The 27,867-nt window shown below is 38.9% G+C and overlaps 1 protein-coding gene across 5 annotated transcripts in view; it reads right to left on the bottom strand.

The window, feature by feature from the left end:
- Nucleotides 1–808: 808 nt before the first annotated feature.
- The window catches only part of LOC145998800 (uncharacterized), a 321,949-nt gene continuing 294,890 nt past the window's right edge, over nucleotides 809–27,867 (bottom strand). For 4 of the 5 annotated variants that reach the window (XM_083135409.1, XM_083135419.1, XM_083135439.1 and 1 more), the window contains 5 exons: nucleotides 25,126–25,238; nucleotides 20,367–20,561; nucleotides 16,449–16,628; nucleotides 5,308–5,436; nucleotides 809–1,194 (listed from right to left, as the gene is read on the bottom strand). In XM_083135409.1, the coding sequence (XP_082991535.1) occupies nucleotides 955–1,194; nucleotides 5,308–5,436; nucleotides 16,449–16,628; nucleotides 20,367–20,561; nucleotides 25,126–25,238 (857 nt within the window). In that variant the 3' untranslated portion in view covers nucleotides 809–954. The remainder of the gene's footprint in view (nucleotides 1,195–5,307; nucleotides 5,437–16,448; nucleotides 16,629–20,366; nucleotides 20,562–25,125; nucleotides 25,239–27,867) is intronic. The other variant, XM_083135448.1, reaches the window with a different exon arrangement.

The raw sequence follows: 27,867 nt of genomic DNA on the forward strand, positions 1-27,867 counted from the left end.
CAGCGCGATGTGCTAACCACTCGGCCACAGGGTCGGGCAGACTTCCTTGGACTCCTTGCAAATGCCATTCTCACACGTTCGATTGTTGCCTTATTCACAGACACTTTCGCATGTTTGCCGGTTTGCAGAAGTAAAGAACCTGTTTCTCGGAGTGTTCTGTCCCATTGGAGAATCGTTTTATGACCAGGTGGATCCACATTCCACGTACGACGAACATGGCGTTGAACCCGAGTAACAGATTTCTCTTCTGCTAGCCATGACACGCACTGAACTTTCTGTTGCGGTGTCCACATGTTTTCCACTGCGCGATCGACTACTGAATGGCGCATGGCTTCCTTTCGAGACAAAAGCTATTGACGCACATGCGCGACCGTGTAGCTGTCTGAAAACAGTGTTGCACAATCTCGGAGAGTTTCCCTTTCCTGTCATATGAAAAATACAGCAATATCCTTATCTGGTTTTAAATGGCGAGCATTTATTTCTCGATCCCTCTAGCGTGGACACGCTATATTCAGCTTTTGATCCTGAAACGTGCTCAGGTTTTGTACCGAAATCTTGATATTTTATTCACCAAAAATGTGTCTCTCTACATATCAGTACTCTGTCGATATCTAGTACTAGTATCACCTACTGAATCCTATAGATCATATGATTAACACTAGCACACTTGTCGTCTCGATAATATAAGGTTGAAGATCTTTAAAGTAATTAATAAATTACCAACCACTCTTGAAAAATATGTGTGCTTATTACGTACAACAGTTTGAAAAATTGGGGAAAATTTGCCATTTTGCACCAAAATTCCAAATTAATTTTTAAGATTTTATTCATAAAAATTCAACCACAACAAGGATGGAAAATAAATTCTTTGATACTTAAGAAACAATGAACACTGTAAAAACAACTCTTCAGTTTTATAGAAAACACATAGAACACGCACAGTAGTACATCATTCTAAACACTTCCCATGTCCTCCTCAGCATCTATTTGTACTTCTTCTTGAACACAATTTTGTGGGGAATGTACTGAAGTTCCAAGGAATGTTGGTTGCTCATAGCAAACATTATTTAGCAACACATCCCATCTTGTGAGACATAAATTTACCTCTGTACGAAGTAGACATGCATCAACATCTCGGTTACCAAAACTTAGATTTGATTTAGATACATTGTCTTTCAGAAGCTTCAAATCATTCTGAAAGGGAAAACTTTCTTTAATTTCTATGAAAAATACATGCATCCAAAGAAAAGTGTGAAACTAAATTTATAAAATGTATCAGGGCTGCCATTATGGAAGTACGTCTCATGCCACCAAACTTCGATATATGTCTACGGAACATGAAATTGAAAGAGGATAAAAAAAAATGAAAAAACGTGACACCAACACTTGAGAATTAAAAAAGGTGTCCTCTACTTGACAGATAATGCAAGGTCACCTGCCTACACCTTGGTTGGGAAACACTCATGCATCTGCCTTATTTGCGGATCTTTCTGATTACCATCTGTTACATTATCTTTACCTAGACAAGGAGCAAACTGCACTTGACTTCTTTGATTCGCATTTGGCAGGTTTAGCACAGTGGGATCGATGGTCTTTCAAAATGTCATTGATGCTGATTATGTTCGATCCACCAGGTCCGTTTCACGTTGCTTTTTTTGCATTTGACGGTAACGGGTGAAAATCTAAGAGAACTTTCTTGGTTACCTTTACATATAAATACACACTATTATCGACTTTGGATAAGTAGATATTTTCTATATTTTCACTTTTCAAAATATAAGGGCCTCACATTTCCTAATGGTAGCCCTGATATCTACTGCATAAAATTTGAATCACAGTTTGTTAGCAGAGAGTTCCTATTTGATTATAATCGTAGCCTTGTAATGTACAACAGACGTTCAAATATGAATGAAAATTTAGTTATCAGGAACGTAGGAAACAACAGACGGAAAGGCACGTGCTTTGTCGAGTTAGGACATGTAGCTCATCATCAGTACTGCACCAATTATCGTAAACAGGTTGTGTGTGTTTGTGTGTGTGTGTGTGTGTGAGAGAGAGAGAGAGAGGGGGGAGGGGGGGCTGTGTAATGTTGCACACGAAAATATTGATAAAGTTAAATGTTGTGCATGGAATCTTTACCAAGCTACAGCACACTTTGGAGATGTTTGTCCCTGGCAAGAGTGCTTAGTTTGGCAACAACTTTTCGAGAATGGCAAAGTTATTTTGGGGTGAAGAACAAACTTTATGCTCAGCAATTCCACTGTGTATAATTGGATACCTGAAAAACCAGAATATTTCTTCAAAAGTGGTATTCACAAACTTTCACAGTATTGATGCCAGTGTGCAAAACTCAGTTCTATCTTGAAATGGAAAGAGTATTATGACATAAGCATTTTGTGGCTTGCAATTAAAAAATCTATCCATTGTGTTCAATAAAGTTTAATTCATGCAAGGAAATTGATTGTCTAGTTATAACTCTATAAAGGAATGGAAGAAGTGTTCAAAAGAAACTAGAAGTTGTGCCTGGTTGGTAATATATCAAAATAATTCTATTAGTTAGAATGCTCGTTTACACTCCACTAACTCTATGAAGTTATCTATCTCTGTCATTATCCTTCTATGCCCTCTTTGACAAGACTGAATAAATTATTAATATAATTCGTGCTGATTTATAATGTTGGAAGTTCAATATTCAATTGAAAAGTGTCAGATTGGAGAATATTAGAGGCTATGTTAACCTTTATTGTCCGGATGGTCAATATATCAACCAGCAGTGCACGGCAACAATTAGAGTGCCATTTCTTGAAAACTACATATGATATTTCAGTTATGTCTTTTTTGATCTTTATACATATGAAGGTGTGAGACACTCGAATTACAAAATAATATATATTCATTGTTACTATTAATAACAAGCGAAGTTTAAATAAAGTCCTTATTTTCCCTTCCTTACCCCTGTATTATTATGGGATATTTATAAAAGTGGCTATAACTTTAAAACTTTCTAAATTCAAGTATTTAGGAGTAATACTAACAAATGTAAATTATATTAAAGAGGAAATAAAAAGCAGACTTAATTCAGGAAATGCATTCTTCATAAACATTTACCATATAATATCTAAGAAACTAAAAGTTAAAATATACAAAACAGTAAATTTGCCTGTAGTATTATATGGATATGAAACTTGGTCCCTTACATTAAAAGAGGAATATAAATCAAGAGTATTTGAATATAACATCCTTTGAAAAATAATTGGACCTAAAAGGGGATGAGGAGACAGGTGAATGGAGAAGGTTACATAATTTAGAAATCTACAACTCCACAATATGTATTCATATCCTGATATTATTTGAATAATTATAATTAAATCAAGAAGACAGGTAGGCAGTTCATATAGAACGAATGGGAGAGAAAAGAAGAGTTTACAGGATTCTTGTTGGGAAACCTGATGGTAAGAGACCTGCAGGAAGACGAAGATGGAGGGATAACGTTGAGATGGACCTAAAGAAATCGGTAAGGATGGAAAACATTGCATTTACCTTGCCCAGGATAGGGACAGATTGATGGAAGGCTTGTGTTGCTGCAACCATAATCCTTCGGGTTTAAGAAGGCTAGAGAGCTAGTTAGTTATAACTTCAAAACTCCTCCATCTTTTTGAAAAAACTAAATTCTATGAGCAAGAATGAGAAAAAAGCAAGTGGGGGGAAAAGGTCCAAAATTTTCTGTAATTACGCAACATTTCAGAATGCTGTAATTTCCAGGTTTCTTCCAAAGTTGCGGTACGAGCATTACATATTGTCATAGAGAGTGGTCTTTTGTCATGATTCCATCTAAATTTGGTCCATCCAACGTTCATAGGGCCGACACTAGACGCAAAATTCTGGACATTGTCGCAAAGCTGGCAACACTGTCGCTTTATATAATATTATTTTTTACTCAAGAAGTATCAGTTCGATTTCAACAAAACTTTGCCGCTACATACTAAATTTTTCATTCACTTCTGTCCATTGAGGCGGAGACAGTGGTCGTATGCCAATACTTTACGAAAAATTCAAATTTTTTCTTCCCTTAGCATTAACTATTGGATAGCACAGTGTAAAAATGTTACTTCCTCTGAAAGCCTTGTCTTTAAGAAATAAAAGAAAAACCAATTTCATCTCTCTACGACAATTAATTCTCGCTCTATGATATATATATTATATACAAATGATGAAGGAGACAGTAAACACTTACCACACGAAGAGAAATAGTTCTACATTTCGCGATATATGTCGCATTTTCAAAGTAGAAGATAGATAGATCGGCGTCACATAGAGTAGAGGCACAGAATACTGACTGTAGCGTCTCTACGGTCAGTGTTGCCAGAAACAGTTGATAGAGAACAAAAAGTACTTTAACCAGTGTTTACTGTAAGGTGGGTTGGTAGTTACGGGGAGGGGAGAAAGGGTTACTGGTTGGCTAGGTTGAGTCTGGGGGGTATAGTGGCGTGCATGCCTGCTAAAAAAGGCCCTTTCCCATCGCCTGCGGAAAGATGTCAGAGTGGGGGGGGGGGTAACAGGCGTGCCAGGTCCAGGAGATAAAGGTTAAACAAGAGAACACCAAATACAGAAAATCAAAGAAAGAAAATGTACCATAATGACAGTGAAATAAAAGAATGACCTAGCAGTAGTTGTTAATGAAGTGAATTGAACAGGTTCCGTTGACACCAAATGTTTATCACATAGTAAGGAAAAGTTATGGCAATAGTATCACAAGCAGTAGTTCAACACTTAATATAGTGCAAAATCAATTAGCAGAATTTGAAAGAATTTAAAAACAATGCACAGTTATAATTTGGCCCCTTACAGAAAAGACCAGAAAATGCAGAGATGGACAAAGCAAAAAGAATATAACTTTCTGAACTTTCTTGGGTTACCAGCCAGGTTAAGTTGATGTTGGCGCACTGTCGAGTAAAAGAAGCCATAGCCATTTCACGGGAAAGCACCAATCTCAACAGGGATGTGGGACTCCAGCTCAGTCATGCCATGAACCCACTCCTCCGTAAAAACAAAGCTCCAGCCAATAAGAACACCACGATCCAGAGCGAGACAATAGGAAGACAGAATTCAAACTCTGCCCCATCATAGTCATATTTTTAATCCTACAGTGGTCTCCATTTCTATATTCCCTGATGATGAGAGCAATGCATGCGCTTGAAATGTTGGAAGCCAAGCCAACATGGACTTAACCTGGTTCGTAAACCGAGAACACTTGTTCGAATCACGTCACCCGGAAAGCTCCAACTTTTGTTGAAGTGCATAGCTTACCCTTTCATGCTCTGAGATTTGATTACTTCCAACAAGGAAATGAATAAGTATCAGTAGACTGCCCATCGAATACTTGTCCTCTATATTTGTTATAGCTTCAAGGCTGAATACGTTATTAATATTTTTAATCTAGAAACAAAAATTATAATCAGTATTTCAATGTGTTTTGTTGCTGGATATAAACACTAATGTGCATGTGTACATATATCATGTGAACATAAGAATAACTATGGCCCATATGTATTTCCATTAAGGCAGGTGAATATAATTAAAATCTGAAATTGAACAAATATAATAGCATTAATTTTTGGAACAACATTCAAACTCTCTAAATCAGAGAATGAAGCAGTTAAAAAAAATAGCATTAATTTTTGGAACAACATTCAAACTCTCTAAATCAGAGAATGAAGCAGTTAAAAAATCTCAAACAATGATTTTTTGTGTAAAGTGTTACAAATATTATATATATGAAAGAGAAATAAATGAAAAATTTAATTTTTTTAAAAAAATTCTCCCACATGTTATGAATTCCTTCCAGAACAATTGAAATATCCTCTAAAAGTGACAATCAGCACAACATCAAGCAATTTAGCTTCATAAAGACTACAACACACACACACGTCAAATATTTGTAGCAGTTGTACATCTTGAAGGGTGATTATGAGACACGTGGAAGAAAATCTACCCTAGAATTTTATAAATAATGGGATGCAAAAATATAAATATTGATTTATAAAAAAAAAAATTGAAATAGTTTATCAATGGCTGCAGTGAGTGATCTCAGATGTCATAGCATGTAACGACATGCCCTGCATAAAGTAATGCAGCTCACCAAGATTTTAATCAATGGGTCCCCTGGTGCAATGGAGGATGGAGCTGCACTTTCCCTGTGCATTTACAGATGGTAATAAAAATGGCTTAAAGTTTTATTTGCTATATGGATGAACGTACATCCGCAGCCCAATGACGACTCTGACTCCACGTTTTTTTGGGTTGTGTTGGACAACGTAAGAAGAGTCCTCAGTGTCCCATACAGACCCGTAGCCAGGCAGGGGTTGGGGGGGAGGCTCACCCCATCCTTGGCATTGTCGTCAGCCCCCTTGCATTGTTGTTAGCACCCGGTCATTAGGAGAAACTATTGTATAATTTGTTTGTAGTGACAAGTGAAAATGTAGACAGCAGATATTATGTGGTCATAACTTGATGAAAGGACAAATTCACAGAACGAAGATCAGCCATCACATTCCTTCACCTTGTTTATGAACTGAAGTCTAAGTAGCGGAAAGTACAGGGTGTCTACAAATGATTGATAGCGGTTTCATGATGTTACTGTACATGTATTAATGAATGTACCACGAAGTAACTTTGCAGTTTTGTAGAGAAACTCAACAAGTTTCGTGACACATTACTAGTTATGGGAGTTGACTTTCTGGAACTCAATGCTTTTTGTGCAATCTCAAAATGTAAGAGTTTACGGCCCCTTCTTCAGCGAACAACCATTACAGAATATGGGTATTTTGACATGTTAGAAAATTTATTTATTTATTAATGCCTTGTTTTAAATGGCGGAGTTAAGGCCGTACAATGCCTTTTCTTCCACTCAACCATACATTTAAAATTATACATTATTATATTATACACAAAGTACACTAAGTCATTTCACATAGGTCCACACACACACATTATACCCATACACACAAGTCTTAAAGCCCTGAATATAACACACAAAATACAAAATATATAATACACAAAAAACTAAATATGGAATGAAAGAATGCAAAATTTAAAATTGTATTTAAGTAACTGCAAGGTATTTTAAGAATTCGTTCACTTGCACATGCTTTTTAGTCTGCTTGACAGGGGAAGATCTAACGACTACTCTGAAGAGAGTGGCGAACACGTCTGCTAAAGGAACCGACGGAGCTTACTGCTCTAGTGCTTTCTGGCAGCTGATTCCATAGTCTTACAGCCGATACGGAGAAAGAGTTGGAGAAGAAGTTTGATCTGTGGACAGGGATAGAGAGAACTGAGGAGCTGCGTGATCTGGTGTTGCGATCGTGAAATTCGTGAAGAAATTGGAAGCGAGAGAGGAGATAGGAAGGTGACTTGAGGTTGAGAACTTTGTAAAGTAAAATCAGAGTGTGCAGCGTTCGTCTTTCTTGCATACGTAGCCACCCCAATTTGAGAAAATAAGGTGATAGGTGGTCCCAATATTTTAAATTAAAAATGTATCGTACGCAGGCATTTTGAACACTCTGCAGACGTCTAGCTGACTCACCTGTTAAGCCGGAATACGCTACGTCACAATAATCTAAATGGCATAAAAATAGGGACTGACATAGTTTGGCCTTGATAGAGGTGGGGAGGAACTTGCCCATGCGTCTTATAGAATACAGAGATGCGAAAGCTTTTCTACACGCCGAACTTGTGTGATGTGACCATGATAAATTTCCGTCTAATACAATTCCCAGATCTTTAACAGTTTGGTTAAATGGAATGTGAGTCGAATCTACAAGAATGGAAGGCAGAATGTTAAGATCTACGTAACGTTTCAGTTTATCGGAAGCAATCAAAATTGCTTGTGTTTTATTAGGGTTAATATACATGCCATTGTCTAGCGACCAGTTAACAATCCTCTCTATATCTTCATTAACCTTGGAAATACCATCGTTTAACATTACTGGGGGTGCAGAATAGTACAACTGGAGGTCATCGGCATACAGATGATAACGGCAGTGTTTCAAGATATTTGGTAGGTCATTAATGTATAAAGAAAATAATAAAGGGCCGAGTACACTTCCTTGCGGAATGCCACAAGTAATCTCAGATAGCGCCGAGCACTTGCCATCATAAACCACCCTTTGTTTACGTCCAGTTAAGTAGGATTTGACCCAGTCGGTTGCAGAGGTGGTGAAATTAAAAAATGATTTTAGCTTGGAAATGAGAATATCATGGTCGAGTGACTGGAAAGCTTTCGTGTAGTCCAATAAAACTAAAACTGTCGCCTGTCTGCAGTCCATAGCTTGTCTGACGTCGTCGGTTATGTGAGTCATGGCGGTGCTAGTGCTGTGATTAGGTCTAAATCCCGACTGAAACGGAGCCAGAACTTCATTTGTATGTCGGCTGATTTGGTCGTGAGCAATGTATTCTAATGCTTTCGATAGCGCGGGAAGAATACTGATAGGTCGGAAATTGTCAATGGAAGTGGCGGGGTCAGTCTTGGCGAGAGGAAGAACGTGTGCTATTTTCCACTTATCTGGAAAAATACCAGAGCGCAGAGAAAGATTAAAAATGTCAGTGATGTATGGCAATACATGAGGTAAAATCAGCTTTATTAGTCGCAATGGGAGGTTGTCGGCTCCTTCAGAACCAGATTTGATCCGACCGATTGCAGTTGCAACTTGGAACTCATAGACTGGGTTAAAATTGAACTCTATCATTTCTGTTTTGTGGTTTGCTATAGCTCTAATAGTAACATTTTTAGCATCGTTATTCATTGAATTAGAGAGAGAGAAATGTGTATTTAATTCATCAAGGGACGAAACACGAGTAGGATCTACGTTACGTTTCTCTCCTAGCCCTAGATTTCTTAAGTTATTCCACAACATTCGGGGGTTGCCTTGCATATTTAATAATTCGTAAGAGAGCCTTCTCTTTGCGTTGCGCACGGCCTGATTACATCGATTTCTCAACACACGGTAGTTATTAAAACTGTTTAAAGTATTTGGAGATTTGAGGCGCTTGTCAGATTTAAACCTGCGGTGAGCCGAATCGCGCTCCGCCATAAGTGCGAGAATGCTGTCGGTCATCCAGGGGGAAGCAGGCCGCGTGACGCGTTTTTTCTTGAGTGGAGCATGTTTGTCGAAAAGGTGTAAGATTAGACTATTTAATTCATTAAGCTTATCGTTAATATCAGTGAAGCTGTTTATTGAATTCCATGGGGTTCTTGTAGCATCTTCGTTTAGTGAAGCGGGGTTAATTTTCTTTAAATCGCGGTATTCAATTATGTTTGGCTTGGATTTCGGAACATTGAGCGAGTAAGCAACGTAAATAAGATCGTGGAACGAGAGACCGCAGGCGCTCGTTTGTCCATGTTTGGTGATTCGAGAGCAGTCTCCTGTTAAGATGACATCTAGCCAAGAATGCGACGTAGCCGTGTGGAAGGTAGGACCGAGCTTCAAAATATTTAGATTGTAAGAAGAGATAGCAGCGCGGAATTTATTTACTTCGGGTTTGTCAGTTTCTAAATGAAAGTTCAGATCCCCAAGTAATAATACATGCGAGTACATGGGAATGAGTTTAGCCAGTTCCTCCTCACAATTTACAAAGCACGTTCCAGGTGGACGGTACGCAACAGCTAGAAGTAGCTTCTGTTTGTTGATGGTAAGTTCCAGGAAAAGATATTCTGTCATTCGTGCGTAGTTACCGTCAGATTTAGCCACAACCACCGCGGTAATATCTTCCCTTATCAGTGCCATCACCCCGCCACCTCGTTTCCCCAACCTGTCGTTTCGGAAGACGTTGTAGCCTCGGAAGGAGACCATGCTGGAGGGTGTGAGGGGATTAAGCCATGTCTCCGATACAAGAATGCAGTGGAGATTCAGGGGGGAGAAAATAGCTTTGAAGCTATCGAGGTGCGCTTCGATGCTCTGTGCATTCACGTGTGACACCAACAGTGAGTTCGGACAAGTCTTCAGCTCATTTCTGAGAATTTCGGCTGTGCTGACCGCGGGGGGCGGAGTGCCAGGGCAATTAGCAGAGCGACGACCCTCTTCAGAATTTCGTCCACTGTCACCGAGATGCGTTGTTGCCAGATTAGCCATTTTTAGAATTGAGGTTTAACGAACAGAAACAAGATGGGAGAAGAAACATTAGCATACCAAAATTAAAATTAGAATTATTACTTACCCTGTCAAGCAGAATAGCATGGAGGAAAGCATCAGGGAATGACACACACACACTCACATTAAAAAACGATAACATAAACAAGAACCCGGACAAAAAACTCACACTAAACACACATGATTTGAACACATCACACACACAATTATTCATACACAGCGTATCATAACGACAAAAGTCACATATGCTCTTCATTACACTTCGTACTCAGTTCGCGTTGCACCCCATCTCAAGGGAGAACGTCAAGATCCTCGGGGGAAGATATAAGGTAGCGACGACCTCCGTGAAATACGAAAATGCGCCCGTCTTGGCTCCAGGCATTGCGTGTCCCTACGCGATCCTTTGCCACCCGCAAAACCCTCTGTCTGTAGGGAGTTAGCGACTCTGTAATTAATAGGGACGAGTTCTTTAGCATCTTCTTTGATTTCCACACCTCGTTCCTAGAGCGGTAGCTTACAAATTTCACTATGATGGGGCGTTTTCCCGATCTCAAAACTTCCGCAGACGATCTTTTCGGAGGGCCAAGCCTGTGGCACCGGTCAACGTGCTCGAGCTTGATGTGCTGCAACTGAAGCTTATTTTGTAAAGTCTGGAGCACGATGCTGTCCACGTCTTCGTTGGTGGTTTCGGGGACCACAGTTGTAGAGAACTTTATCCACCAGTTGGATTGTGCTCTGCCCCAGTTCCATCACGATGTCCACAAAATCTTAAAACCGCCAGAGTATCAAACTGATGGGTCAGTCGTTGTGGAAATGATGATCAACAACTGCTGTCATTGCCTCACGGTGACTTTTTTGTGTGTGGGGTTATGTGAAGGATCTAGTGTTTGTGTCTCCATTACCGAGTGATCTAGCAAATGCTTCATCGCATTTGGGAAGAACTTGATTATAAAGTTTATATCTGCAGAATCACAAAGAGGGAGCATATTGAACACTTGTATTGTAATGTGTCAGAAAACTTGTTGAGTTTCTCTACAAAACTGTAAAGTTACTTCACAATATGTTCAATAATACACATACAGTAACATTGTGAAACTGCTTCAATCATTTGTAGACACCCTGTACTTAGTAGGTTGTATAGAGTTTAGAAAGTTCTTTCATAACAGGACCTTAGCCAGGCTGAGCTCCCCCTTGAAATTAGGTAAAATTATTTTGTATAATTTGTTTGCAGTGAAGAGTAAAAATGTAGACAGCAGATATTATTTTGCTCACAACTTGGTGAAGGGTAAATTCACAGAACATAAACTTCATCTTGTTTATGAGCTGAAGTCGAAGTAGCGGCAAGTACTTAGAAGACTCTATAGACTATAGAACGTTCTTTCACAGAGGAGCTTCTTTATCCGTACCTTTGCTGCCCCTGTTGCAGTCTCCCGTTTAGACAGAAATCTGTGACTTTGATGTCATCATCCACATTACTTCCATATCTGCATCAAAGGTCAACAGTTCCTAAGTTTTGGGAACGAAGGGAAGATTTATTCCTTCAGCTGGGGGTGGAATGTATGATAGGCACTATGATTGAATATTGTGCATTTTTTTGTATGATCTGTAAATATCTGTATCATCAAAAGTAATGTGTATTATGTAATAAGGAATGATGTCAATAGCAATTAACACTTCAAGAGATGTTTTAGAGATACCTATAGAAAAATGTACTATTTGTGTGATATTTCTAATTTTATATTAACTTAAAGACCCCCCCACCCCCCATCCACACACACACATACACACACACACAAAAATAATTTACCTTCATTTAACACTGTTAAACTTTTGAAAAAATGGACTTGGTTTATAAAGCATGATAACCTGCGAGCCTCCCCTGGAGATCAATTCTAGCTACGGGCCTGGTCCCATGTTTGACACGCTGCCTTCACACAGCTTAGGGGTGGGGACACAGACCATATGGCTCTGCAAACAGATTCATGCTTGGTCCTGCAAGAACTAAAGGGTGTTTCATAAAGTGCGCAGGTTTTAAATCGATTGTCATTTTTTTTTGTTTGAAGGTTGGCAACACTGTTCTTATGATTTTCGTTATCTCTTATCATTCCGATTATTAATCCCCCCCAGATTTTCAGTTGATTTGATCAAGCAACGCGTCGTTGTCTTGAAAACACATTGCAGAAACAGGGTCTTATGCACAGACAGTTCGTAATCTTCGTGCGATCTTCGGACGTGACAATGCCTCCACTGCAACAACAGTTATGAGGTTGGTGAAGATATCCGGGCCATTTGCTACCATAAATTTGCCTGGGCGAAAACAGTCGTTGTACAGAAGAAAACATTGCAGTAGTGCAAGACAGTGCGAATGTTAGCCCCACGAAGTCGCTTCGCCGTTGTTCACAACAGTTGGGAATATCAGTATACTCACTACAATGAATACTGTAAAAATACCTTCATATGCACGCATGCAAGTTTCAGTTGATGCAAGAGATCAAAGCAACCAATCATGCGAAACGAAATTTTGCACAGTGGATTTTGACAAAACAAGAAGAGGACGAGAATTTTGCAAGAAGATTAATCTTCAGTGATGAGGCACATTTCCACCTATCAGGTTTTGTGAACAAACAGAATTGCTGCATTTGGAGTCAAAAAACCCTACACTGTACCACGAAGAACAATTGCATTTGCTACGAACCACAGTTTGGTGTGGTTTTTGGTCAGGAGGTGTGACTGGCCCCTTCTTTTTTGAAGATGGAAACGAAAATGCAGTTATGGCAAATGGTCATCATTATCGGGACATGATTAGAAATTTTGTGTGACTGGATGAACTGGATACCGTGAATAAGTGGTTTCAGAAGGACGGGGCTACCTGCCACACATCCAACGAGACAATAACCTAATTCAAAAAATTCTCCGGCCGCATGATCTCACTTCGTGGTGACCAGGAGTGGCTTCTGAGGTCTTGTGGCCTCATCCCATGTGATTTCTTTTTATGGGGTTATGTGAAGTTACAAGTGTACATGAACAAACCTCAATCAATCCCCGAACTGAAGAGGGGAATTCAACGGATAATTGGCGAAATCAACAGACGTCTGTAAAAGTCATTGTGAACTTCACAGATCGAGTTACTGCTTCCTAGAAAATGGAGGTGGGCATATGCCAGATATCATTTTTCACTTTTAAATCACCTGGGCATATGCCAGACATTTTCACTATGAAATCATAGTGAATGTGGAAAATAATAAAAACATAAACATCAATTTTCATGCAATTTAGGCTGAGTCATTGCATTCCCAAAAACCTGTGAACTTTATGAAACACCCTTTACATGGGATCTTTTGAGTGTTCATTACTTCCTTTTCCATAGTGTTTTGATTAACATTATTTATTCCCCCTAATAAATTACCACATTTTCTATGCAGAATGGACAGTTTGTGTGTTTAGTTTCTGTACTTTGTGATCCTCTTTTGATCAAGATGTCAATCCACATGATAATTTGTTTCACCCTTGTTGCTTCTTTACAATGTGCACAGGATGCAAGTTTTACAACTTTTGTTTCTAGTTCACAACGTATTGATAACCAATGACATTATTATGTAATTAAGACCTACTTTTTCCATGGACTGAAATGAGAGATTTTGAGTAATTGCATTGAAGACTGTGACAAGAAGAACAAACACTAGTTTTCCTTCACAGTTAATAAGGGTGAGAGATATATGCGAGGTCTATTAGAAAAGTAATGAAACTGATTTTCCTTTTACAAATCAAGGTTATCCCCTTCAAAATAGTTCCCTTGGGCAGCTACACAGGGATGGAGGCATTGTTTCCATTGTTCGTAGCAGTGCTGGAATACCTTTCAGCTCGTCGGTTACGCTCTTCTGGTTATTATCCAAAGTATCAAAATGGCACCCTTTCAAGTGCTTTTTGAGCAAGGGGAATAAAAAAAGTCACAGAGACTGAGAGCCGCCGAATAGGGGGGCTGAGGAACCACAGGGATGCTTTTTTTTTTGCCAAAAATTCATTGATGGTGTTGTAAAGAATTGATGTCTCGTGTATTTTTCTCTTTATGTACAACGTTTATTTACACTTCTACCCTTCGCCGTATATACATCTTTCCGTAACAAATACAATATCAACTGCTCCCGGTTGCCTTTTGCCCCATAACACAGAGAATTGCACTTATCAAGACTTCAGAGCTACGAGTGCACTATTTACCATAGCACTAACCTGCCCATGCAGTTTATCACGCAGAGGTCCCTACGCCGTCCTCATATTAAGTGCAGTACAACTTCTTAGAGCTACGAGCGTACTATTTACCATAGCGCTAACCCGCCCCCGCAGTTTATCACACAGAGGTTCCTAAACTACGGCACTCACTGTGTGTATTTCTATACATCCATAAAAACGGGCTCACTCCATCGGACCTTGTATCGAAGTCTCTGCGAGCCTGGGATTCTGAGATATGAGAGACCGTAACAAGTCGGAACCGGCATTTATACCTCCGACAAACGACCCGCCCCCCAACCACCGAGGCAAGGTCCTAATGTTACCTTTCTAATAATTGAAGCCGTTGAGAAAACCCAACCGTTGTCTTCCCGGACTAACGAGCAAAAAGCAACCTAGGCTGAGCATGTACACATGTACATACATATTCCCCTTTTTGCAGCTGTGTGCGTAAAAGCCACACAGCAATGGAGACTGCCGTGTGACATGGTGCTTTGGAACAATATTGGCACACACTTTTCTCATGTCCATATTTTGTGTTAAAATTTGATGGACGGTAAATACGTTCAAATTTAACTCACTACTGATCATTCTCACCGTCAATCGACGATCTGACCTCACAAGACCACTCCTTCCACATTGTCATCCATCTTTGAGATTGAAGGTCTTCCCACACGAGATTAGTCTTCCACTTGTTCTCGGCCATCTAAAAAGGACTTGTGCCCTGGATAGTGCATGTTCTCCATAAGCCCATTGTAACTTTTCATAAGTCACAGTAGTGGATTCGCCAAGCTTTACACAAAATTTGATGTGTCCATTTTCGTAACGCACCTCACAAACACAACTTCACTTCAGATGCTCTCAACAATCGTGTAGCAAGTCGAAACTTGTACTGAGTCAACGGCAAGCGATAACCTAATTGTCGTGTGAAGGTGGAGGCAGCAGCGTTGCCGGTTCGTGCACAGTGTTGCCAGTCTCATTACTTTTCTAACAGACCTCGTAGGTATGTACAGGCATCACATTCAGTTTTATGGGTAAAGTAAGAATAGGACAACTTTCAAGACAAAATGTAGAAAAAAGTAGGACAATTGAAAATATTCTCCATTAAAATTTTGAAGTTCTTTTTTTCCCTATGCTACCAACACTCAAAAACACAGAACAAGCAACCATCATGAGATTTCAATTTGCATTTCGTTGTCTTCTTCTTTATATTAATCACAATCAAGATGAATGAATGGTGGTTAGGTGGAAAAAAAAAAAAAAAAAAAATCGGGATTAATTGCTTGTTTGTTTATGATTTAAGTCCACTTTATTTACAGAAAGGGTAATCAGTACTAGTTATCAACATAATATCACCTTTTTTCATTGACATGGGGTTGTTTATGTCTAAAATAATATTTTTATAGGGTGTAAGGGGTGACTTTTGCTGAAGGTACTCAACTGTCAACATCTCTCCCACGTAGTGCACACTGGGCTGAATTCTTGCAGGCTGACGGGGCTCAGGCACGTGAACTCACAGCCTGTGGGGCCTATGTTTTGTTCATGTATGTTGTAATTGTGCCTTCATCCATTTCATCTTGTCACTATTTATTTTACTTTTGTTATTAGCATTGCTTTTATGCCATTTTTGGCTAATCACGACTATAAAGATGAGGGATGAAATTAATGCAAGAACACCCATCTCCAAGCTGGGATATGCTAACCACCCTGCCTTGGAGGTCGGCTTATCCCCATTGTCATGGTAAGCAAAGTGGCAGAAAATAAACTGAATCAATCAATAATATTTTATCTACAATAAATGCTAAAAATATAAAAATGAGCATTAAAGTAAGAATAATAAAAACTATTCTCAAATAGTAGACATTTCCTGCTTCTCACTACAAGATAGAAATAGTAGAAATATAGGATGAATATGACACCTGTACATATCCATTTCTTCCTTTAATTATCTTTACTCCCTTGAGAATAATATCCAACAAAAGTAACATTTGAAGTAGCTCTAATTTTGGGATGGTTTTATTCAGGAAGTTAGCAGAAAACTAAACAAAGGTAAAAAAGAGAGAAAGCAAAGCTCACCTTAATGTCCGAAATGTACTCAATTGCCTTGATCTTCAACATCTCCTGTACAAGGGCAAATGCTAGAGACCTTGCCACTGTCCTTCCCCTCCCACAATTAGGAAGTACGTTACAGCAACAATACCTCTTCAGATGATGGTGGTCATCCGGTAAATGAAGCACCTTTGCTAGTTCTATAGTCTGAAATCATTTAAGCAATTTCCTTGTCAAAAAAGTGATGAACCGATAAATTTAAAAATAAAAAAAAACGTATCTTGTATGATTATTTCTCTAGTAGTTTTCGGATCTCACAAGCACAAAAAAATAATAATTGATGTACATTTCAGGAGCACACACGTTCCCTTCATCAAACATTTATTCCTAGTTTGATTAATGTTACAGTTATAACAATGCATATTGTTATTACATAATTATAACAATGTAATTATAAGTATATAACAGTTATAAATTGAACGTTGTTATAACTGTAACATTAATCAAACTAAGAATAAATGTCTGATGAAGAACATTACATCAAACACTGAGTTTTTGTGGTTGTAAGAACCGCAAACTACAAGAAAATAATTCTACAACGCAAGCAATACATATATACAAGAAAAAATATCCCATATGGTAGCAAATACATAAAATTAATGTTTCAACTTCCAAAATAAAAGTTTACCCTGAGACACACAAGGACTACCAGAAGACTCCAGTTTTAGGAGGCAAAACACTGGTTAATTTCCACTAGCTCCCCAACTGTTTAATTCCATTGTAATATCCATTTCTAGCAGTTGAAACATCAATATTTATCTACCTGATCCCATTCCTGACATGCCTTTATTTTTTAAAATTTATTATGATAATGCAGATAATCAAGTATTATCAACACAAAAGTTACCAAAATTTACCATGCACACAAATTTTCAACTTGGTAAGATCAGTAAATTATCCATAGACTTGTGTTCCCTTGGGCAGATGCCGGCATTCAATAATATGGTTTCATGATTAGTAATTTTGTCAGATAGCCTGCATTGTGATGATGATTCGCAAGTTTCATTATTGATTCAATATATTACAATTAATTAGAAAAAACATATTGTATAAAAAATAATTAAAAAATACTGCAAACTAGACTGTTTCAAAAATCAAGCAACAGTGGTTCTCAACTTTTCTTGAGACTGTGGCCTGGTAAATTCCCTTTTAAAGTCAATGTCCCATTCCCAAGAATTTTACTCGTAAATATGTTTCTAATTTCCTACAATAATGAGTTTTGTTTTTAAGTCCACTTTATGCACAGTAGGGCTAATTGGGACAGGACATGCAGTTTAAAGTGGGATCCAAACCACTATGTGCCACCATCGGGTATTGAACCCAGGACTCCTTGATTGCAAGACAACACTTTCTGCTACGCCATCAGAGAGGCCCCCATTCATTAAAATTAAATATTAATAAATAAATTAGGGCATAATCATAGAGTAATAGTTGAATAATGTCTAAAGTGTGGCTTGCTGACGAACATAAAATTTGGTTTAAGTTAGTTGTCAACTGGTGGATCTAATGAAATAACAAATTTCAGAAGAACCTCCTGTGGGCTGGTGGTTGAGAAACACTGGCTTATACCATGAAAACTGTAATTTTATATACATAATATATATAAACACAGGAATAGGATCAGAAAAGGTGCCAGAAGGGTAGATAAATACAAATAAGTGTTTACTGTCTCCTTCATCATTTGTATATATATAGATATGGATAAAAGCAAGGAGGGCCACCAGGGCTAAATAAAAATCAAAGCAGAAAGGAAACACTCACCGGACAGTGGAAAAATTCAAACTTTTCGCTAGCTTAGTAGCATCATCGGTGTGAGACGAAAGAGATGGAACCGGGAGTTGGGGCCCTGCAGAGTTGCCAGGTCCCCATCGAAGAAGAAGCGATGCCTAGAACGAAAAAACACTGTTTTGTCACCAAGCCCTGGTCAACCGTGAATATCCCTCCGTCCTGGTCACGAAACAAATATTGCGAGCAGCCTCACACACCACTACCACCAAGAAACCTGCTGCCACCAACCCACCTGCACTCATCACCCAATATCATCCCCACCTCAACAAAATCAGGCACACACTACACTCTCTTCTCCCCATTCTCCACAGTGATCCTGAAACCAAAAACATATTTTCCGACAAGCGCAGAGTGGTTTTCAAATGCCACCCCCCCCCCCCCCCCAACCTCCAAAATACCCTGGTCCACAACACTCCTTCACCACACGCCCAACATTCCCCTGCCCACAAATGCAACCGCCCTAGGTGCAAAACCTGCACCATCCTCATTACCTCTCATAGCCTCCAGGTGCACACGGCCATTGGCAAATTTACCCTCCATCCCAAAGCGACCTGCCATGCCTCAAACCTTTTCTACATCCTTACCTGCAACATCTGTGATGATTTGTACCTGGGGGAAACATCAACAGCCCTAAACCTCCGCATCAATAACCACCGCTCCTCCATCCACAACCTGGACTTCACTGTCGCCGTCCACACCAACCACAACATCAGTTTCAACGACTGCTTCTGGGTAGTGATCATTCATCTCCTACCCCAACCAGCCAACACCTCTGTTCGCAAAAGATGGGAGAGGGCCTATATATCGGGCATGAGTGCAACCACTCCACCTGGCCTGAACAAGGCCACCCAGTAATGCCCACTCCTCACCCACCGACCCTCCCAAGCCAAGCCATCCCATCCCTCCTGCCCAACTCATCCTACACACTCACAGTTTTCGAAAAGCCTGGTGACGAAACAGTATTTTTTCGTTCTACGCATCGCTTCTTCTTCGATGGGGACCTGGCAACTCTGCAGGGCCCCAACTTCCGGTTCCGTCTCTTTCGTCTCACACCAATGATGCTACTAAGCTAGCAAAAATTTTGAATTTTTCCACTGTCCGGTGAGTGTTTCCTTTCTCCTTCTTTGATTTTTATTTAGCCCTTTTGGCCCTCCTTGCTTTTATCCATATAGTATATATATGTATGTATGTATGTATGTAATTTTAATATATTATGCATTTTAAAAGATGTTTTCTGCATTATGAAGTGAAAAAGGAACACTTTAGTGGCATGTGATCTTGATTAGCAATGCTAACAGGGATATCTTATGCCACATGTCCTTAAAATGTACAAGGACCAGTGCTTTTTTTTTGGCTGTACGCAACAGTATGGTGTACAGGCACCATTTTTATAGGTGGGAATAAAACTAACAAAATTTTATTGTAACGAAAGTAATATGTGTGTAACTACATGGATGCACAATCATTTACCAACATATACGTAGCACAATATTTTGAGTAATTCTTATGAGCAAAATAACAATAATAAACCAAATAGAAGATACCAGAACCTTTCTTCCAGGGAAAAAGCACTGATAAGGACTATTGTGCCTAGACGTGTCATGGGTATGATAACATGGCAGACCAAAATATTCATCAAATATTATTCATTTACATTTCATCTTGTTTTAAGCCATGTAATCCAGTTTCCTTCCCTGATGAAAAACCCAAGTGGGTTCGAAAAATTGGAAATATTTAAAAGGTATGTGTTTAGACGATAGTCCTTGTACATTTGAACATAAAGATCTCTCATGATCACAAGATATGGCATGATCTCACTTTCATTGGCTGCTTAATATCCAAGCTGTACATTTCAATATGTCTGTTCATAATTTTTTCCATTCCAGGTGATGTAAAGTTCCGAAATAAATGCTCAGAGGATAGGTTAGGTAGACTGTGGTGCATGAGAAATTTGTTGGAGGTTCATGTATTATTGTTTTAGAATTCGGCTCTCTATTATAATAGAATTTTGGGATAAAAATCATCTCACTTTGATTGGCTGCATAATGTCTGAACATTTCAATACGTACGTTGTTTTACTTTTCCATTTGCTCTTACCAGATTTTGTTCAACCCAATCTTCTTCCTTCAAGGAGTTGATCGCTATAGTTAGAAAATTACGTTCACCGACATCAGCTACACCACAAATATTTTGGTCTCGAGAAATGATAAAAACAATGTATATCAATGCACATAATTGCTGAGTTGTGTATGGTTGTTTGTACTGTATATTTAATGCCACATAGGAAAGAACCTGCAACAAAGACGAAAGCACATGCTGAAAAAGGAAACTGGTAATTTAAAGAATGCAGAATTTCAGTGATGTAATCATGCGATATAATACGAGAATGTATATATTAGGGACGGGACAGATTAATTAGTACACTATCGGTATCGACCGATATAGGGATATGATTTTTTTTTTATTTGTTGTTTTAAGTCCACTTTATGCACAGTAAGGCTAATCAGGACTGGACCTACAGTTTAAAGTCGGATCCGAACCACTTGTGCCTCCACCAGGTATCGAACCCGGGACCCCTTGATTGCAAGGCGACGACGCTATCACTGCACCATCAGGGAGGCCTAGATATAGGGATATCAGTGTATCGGTAAAATTACTGATAAATTGATATTTATAGATATATTGGATCTGTAAAATTAAGTGCAATATTGTGCCATTTTGTAATAATTGTTACGGATATAAACATATAATTTCCATTCCATTTAATTTTAACATTTATTAAGGTGGTCAATGAACCATTTGGAATTTTATATCGGATCGGTAGAATATTGGTTATTGGTATTGGCAAATGTTGTATCGGTATCTTATCAATATCGGTCAAAATTTCAAATCAGCCCTTCCCTAATATATATTTTTAATACTATGCAAATTTATATATAATTTAACCTTTATTTTATGCTTTTCAAGGGACCCAGGTGAAAAACTGAGAAATGTAAACTCTGGGAAAGTTTTATAGCATTTTGCTCCATTGAGACCATCAAGATTGAATGTACGAGGGCAATTCAGAAAAAAAAAATGCCGTTTGGTTATCAATGACAGACACTCGTAGATACAGAACTTTTATTATACACATTAGAAAAGTACAACATTACATTACTTTTCGACATAATCGCCATTCAAATTGAGGCACTTGTCATAACGTTTTACAAGGTTTGAAATTCCTTCTGCAAAAAAAATCTCCCACCTGGGAATGAAGCCACCCTCTAACAGCATCGTGAAGCACATTGTCATTGTCGAAGCAGTGCAATGCAAACCACTGTTTCATGTGCCTAAAGAGGTGGTAGTCGCTTGGTGCCAAATCTGGGTTATAGGGTGGATGATCAAAAACATCCCAACGGAACTGCTCCAAAAGATCTTGAGTGCGTCCAGCGATGGTCCCATCACCGGTCACAATTCTGTTAAGAAATTGTTCTCCTTCCTCAGCATAACGCGAGAGAAAGTCCAAAGCAGAACCTATTCGGTGTTTTTTGTGCTCCTCAGAAAGGAGTTTTGGAACCCAATGAGCACAGAACGTGTGGTATCCAAACTTTTCTGTCACCACCTCATACAAAACAGTCCGAGAAATTTGGGGAAAGCAAACAAAAAGTTCAGATATCATGAACCAACGTACCTCATAGACTGTATTGTCAATTTCCTCCACGAGTTCATTGCTGACTACAGATGGGCACCCACTTCTTGCCGCATCGTGCACGTCAGTTCTTCCATCTTTAAACATGCAACACCATTTGCGTACGACACCTTCACATATCACGTATGGTCCGTAAAAATTACACAGTTCGCGATGAATCGCAGCTGCTGAAAGTTTTTTTGCACAGAGAAATCATATTACTGCACGCACTTAACATTTGGAGAGATTTTCTATTGGAGCATTCATTTTCAATTGTTATAGAAGACGAATCAACTACAAACACAAGCTTCTCCTTCCACTGCTCACTGCCTACTGTGCACAGTGCCAACGGACTGACGTCGCTATCCCCGGCTATTTCTCGCACATCCGCAAACGGAGGTTTCTTTCCGAATTGCCCTCATATAATGCAGGAAAATGTAAAATCTGGTCATTTGAAATTTTTTTTTTTTAAAAAAAGGTAAAGATAGTGTAATTTTTATTTTGTGAATTACGAGGTACATGTCAAAATAAAGGGCCAATAATTTTTACTTGGAACTGGCAACACTGACGAAGCATGCTTTAGTATTGTGTGCCTGCAACACAGGTATATTTCTCAGTGTGGAGGTGCGTACGTGCGAGTAGCAGGAGGTTGAAATGGCTGTTGTAATAGAAAATTCCACCACATGCGAGGTGAGGTCGTTGATTAGATTTCTCAACGCAAAAGGACTGAGTGCAGCTGACATTCATCGGGAATTGTGTGCTGTTTACGGACCAACAGTAATGATTGAAGGAAAGGTTAGACAATGGTGCCGTGCTTTTTAGGAAGGGCATTCAAATGTTCATGATGACGAGCGGAGCGGCAGGCCTAGTGTTCAGACAGACGATCTTGTGCAACGTGTTGATGAGTAAGTACTATCCAATCAACGTTTCGCCATTACTGATCTAGGCAAGGAGTTTCCTGAATTGTCTGATAAAACATTGCATCAAATTGTAACAGATAATCTGGGTTATCACAAACTGTGTGCGAGGTTGGTGCCAAAAATGTTAACAAACACTCACAAAGATGAAAGAATGAAATCAGCACGTGATTTTTTGGCCTGCTGGGAGAAGGTTGGAGATGACTTGTTTTCTCACATAGTGACTGGAGACAAAACCTGGATATTGTACGTCACTGGTGAGTCGAAGCAGCAATCCATGCAATGGTGTCACTCCGGTTCACCCAAATCTAAGAAATTCAAGCAAACACCATCACATCGCAAAATCATGGCAACAGTGTTTTGGGACCAAAAAGGTCCTTGTGGAATTCCTGGAACCGGGACGAACCATCACAGCAGATGTGTATTGCCAAACACTGACTAATCTGTGACGTGCCTTCCAAAACTGGCTAAGAGGAATGTTATGGTGTAGAATTCTGCTTATTCATGACAACGCCCGCCCACATACAGCTGACCGTACCGTTGCGTCAATTCAAAAATTCGGATGGAAACATTTTAATCACCCACCATACAGTCCAGATCTTGCCCCAAGTGATTACTTTCTGCTCTTTCACCTCAAAAAGTGGATTGCTTCACTACCTTTCGATGATAGTGAAGTTCTCAAGACATCAGTTCTCGGCTGGCTGAGATCCCAGGCAGCAGATTTCTATGCAGAGGGTCTACGTAAACTTCTTCCATGGTACCAAAAATGCTTGGAGCGTCATGGTGACTATGTAGAAAAAGCCAGGGTATGCATGTGTATAGTATCAAAATAAAAATGTTCTCACTTGATTTTATTCTCTGTAATAACCAATTGGCCACCTTTTTTTTTTACGTGTCCCTCCTACAATCTTTTTTTGTAGTGACTATACCAGAAGAGTGTATGTTACAAAAAAAGCAACTACAAAGATGAGGCAAAATTAGTGACAGCAAGGCTATATAGTTTTTGCCCCACAATACCCAAGTTGTCCTTTGTATTTTGAATCACTTTTATTTTCTGTTTTACTAAATTGTTTAAAATTCTATAAATAAAAAAAAAACATACCTCGCCGAAAAAATTCTACACCACTTCAATGTCAACAAAAAAAAATGATACCCACAGCCATCCTTAATTCAACTGAGTATACCTATGGCACTACACTTTGTCAAATTTGTATAAAACTGATAAATATTATAGTTTTTATTATTATTTTACTTTGAAACATGACTCTGAGACATTCTTTTATGTTGGTTGGAAAGAAAATTTGTAAATTTTGTGTAAACTAGTCTTCGAAACATGCAGATGGTGATGTGGTTATTGTGTATTAAAACTGCACAATGCATTCTAGGTTGAGAAAGTTGTGTTGGCTCAAGTATTGTGGGCTCACACATAGGCAAATGGTTAGCAATGTTGCCTTTGGTGTGAGGGTTCCAGTTCAATTCAAGTGGAAGCACCAAAAATTTCTGTATGAATCCAGCATCGTGAGGGCAATTGAGAAGCTACCTGAAAAGAAGTAGTAGCGGACTCCAGTCTCCAAAGGCAGAAAGCACAATGATGGGACTTGTCCCCTGCCTTGATGTGCTGACCACATGTCACCCAATGAAAAGAGCTGTTGCACCATGGAGTTTATTTTACGTGTATTGTATCCCAGAGTGACAAAAGTTATTTTTCTTACATTATGTCATGCCTGCAAGTAATATAATAACCCATGGCTTGACAGCCCTCGTAGGGGCTTGGCCTATCTCCCAACTGCCAGTCTCCCTCCCACAATCCTACCTAGAGGTGTGGAGATCTTCAACAGGTAATTGGGTGATGTGGGGTCAGCACGTAGAACCCCCAGCTGTTATAGGAGATATTCGTGACCGAGTTATGCTACTCATTTGTAGCTCCCCAATTTCCTCATGATAGTGGGTTGCCACCGGTCCTATACTCGGGCCAAAACCCAGAGACTGAACCCAGGCAGACTCGAACCCGTGTCGTCCCACAGTCGGAGTCCAAAGCACATCACCTTAGAATGCACTGCCACGGAGGAGGACGATGCCTGCAAGTGCTTGGAGCTAAATTCAACAAGTGTTGCGTAAAATAAAAGAAACACTACCATGCTGAATCATTAATCCTAAAGTATACATGCTGTCAGGCTGCAAAATATTGAACTTTTGATTTTGTGTGGCAAATATTTTCTGTTTCCCACTATTTTGATTTACCTGCCCTTCTCATTTACACACATGAGCATACCTTGCTTAGGTTACAAGTTGGAAATGTAGCTCTGGATGTTGAAGATTGCATGTTCATTCTTTCTGGAGGTTTCAAAATGAACTGTCCTTGGGAAATTTTGTCCATGGATACTCCTAGCAGAAGAAAGAAGAAAATGTATATTTAAAAATATAAAGACCTTTCTTTCTTCACATGTGTACAGAAGTAATTGAACTACTTATTGTGACATGTAATTCTTATAAAAAAATAAAGTTACCCATGACCAGTCCATTAAACTCAAGATTTCAATGATTTGACATCTTCCCTGTTTTTGACACAATATCATAATCCAATCTGTATTTCATTAAGTTCATTTGTCAAATCTATTACTGCTATATTTGAACACAGCCAAAGTTATTAATTCTTGAATGAGGATAAACTTGTGCTTGATAGGTGTTTCAGTACACACATTTTTTCCATTATGACTATAGTAGCTTCTAGATACAGTGGGAAAATTTTAGGCCATTTTGTTTGTTGGGACCAGAATGTAAGGGAATTTTCAGACCAAAGTGACGGGTGACAAGCAATAAGCATGTGACTTCGTAATCAATGAAACCTTTCGAACCGAAGTGACACATGAAACTGCATGTGTCACTTGTTGCTTGCATTTTAAGTTTTTTTCTAAGTCAACTTTATGCACAGAAAGACTAATTGGGACTGTACCTGCAGTTTAAAGTGGAATCTGAACCACTATATGCCTAGGTGACAACATTACCACTATGCCACTGGAGAGACTCCTTGTCGCTTGCATGTCACTCGGACTGGGACGTTGTCTCAATGGTGTGCATCACGTGGCCTTGTTCTGTTGCTTGCATATGCATGGTGAATGCTTACTTATAGACTGAAGGGGATCATGTAGCTTGTCACTTTGACGTGAACCCCTATTGCCGCCTATTGCATTTGCTTCGGTCTGAAAGCTCCCTAAAATGTATACAGAAGGAAAATTGAAACAGAGGAATATAAAACTGGGATTGCAGTGCATCTAATAAATATCAGTGTTTTGATTTATTGATTTGGTTTATTTTACTTTGTTTTTCTTCCACTTTTAGCTAATCACAAAGATGAGGATGGTAAATGATACGATGAAATTAATGAAGAACACACAGAACACCCATGCTCAGGCTGGGACTTGATCCTGGCACCCATGCCATTTTAACACAGTGTGTTAACCACTCAGCCAATGGTGGTTTGACTTGGACAAATAAATGTAAAGGTAATTTATAATATTGCATAAAGTTGGCATTTTATATTTATATTTGCACAGGTGGGAATTACTCACTTTAGTAAACAATACATATTTCATAAAATATAAAAAAACAGTTTACTTACATTATGCGAGTATGTTCCGTTTGTAAGAGTAACGTTTTGGGGGTCTACTGCTCCCTTCTTCAGGCTTCTTTCTTTGGCACGTATTATTGCTACATGCTGCGTCAATTTACGTTGAACAAGGAATAAGGTAAAAGGTCTCAATTGGTAAAGGAATTGTTAAAAACTTGCCCATGCCTCAATAAAACATTCCATACCTATCTCATTCTTCATAAAAGCCTCCAAAAATGTATAAAGGTTGAAACTTAAAACTGTAAAAATGCACTCTCCTTGGTCACCTGTGTTGGTACCTGATTTTCTTTCTTGTGGAATGCAGGAAGTTCTTCAAGGCTATTCTTCTCCTACGTATAGGCAAGCTTTTAACAATTCCTTTACCAATTGAGACCTTTACCTTATTCCTTGTTCAACGTAAATTGACGCGGCATGTAGCAAGAAGCCTGGAGAAAGGAGCAGCAGACCCCCGAAAAGTTGCTTTTACGAACGGAACATACTTGCATAACGTAAGTAAATGGTTTTTTTATATTTTATGAAATATGTATGGTACTTTATAAGTCTTCCAGTCCTTAAAATTACATAACTGTACATTTATTTATCTTGGAGATATCACATTTTAAATAGAAATATTTACTGACTTCCTATTTTATGACCCCACTAGAAAGATGGCTCCACTATTTGAGATAATTTCTATTACATTAAGTTAGTACAAAGTAGATCTTGCAATCAACCATTTATATTTCTACCTCTTGTACTTAGTAATTGATTACGTTTTATCAGTTTTTAATTCTGCCAGGCAAAAAAATAGGGCAATTAAAATTGGCATTTCAGTCAAAGTTCTCACTTGTAGAATGAGTAGTTTTTCAGGGATCAGATATGATAAAGGGAATATTCTTTTCATGTGCATTTTGTGTACTTTCCAGGATATTTAGATTTTAAGAAAGTATTGTGTGGCATTTTGCAGATCTCTCTAGATACCCATACTCTGAAAAACTATCAGCTTGTATTGGTCATTAGATGATAGCACCAACTGTCGCATGGGAAAGCAATAACAGGGTTTTACACAAAAGTGACAAGCAACACAGGCCCTTCCAGTCTAGAGAAAGAATTCATTGTGCATGCACGACCACCAGACCGAGGCTGGTCAGAAAATGGCCCACTCAGAATGAGATGCAAGCGATACGTCATATCACTCCAGAATGAAAGATTACATTTATTTCTGTAGGTTTGTTTCCAAGTGTCAAGTTACTCCAGTGTGAAACATTGCATTTATTTCTGTAGGTTTGTTTCCAAGTGACATATGTCACATGTCATTTCAGTCTGAAAGCTCCCTTACTCTCTTCGGATTACATTTTCTCATGATTCCACCTTCACAAACAAGCATCTTGAACTTGTGGATGGATG

This window comes from Lepisma saccharinum, chromosome 1 (assembly GCF_977018435.1).
Source record: "Lepisma saccharinum chromosome 1, izLepSacc3.1, whole genome shotgun sequence".
In the NCBI taxonomy this organism is placed as follows: domain Eukaryota; kingdom Metazoa; phylum Arthropoda; class Insecta; order Zygentoma; family Lepismatidae; genus Lepisma; species Lepisma saccharinum.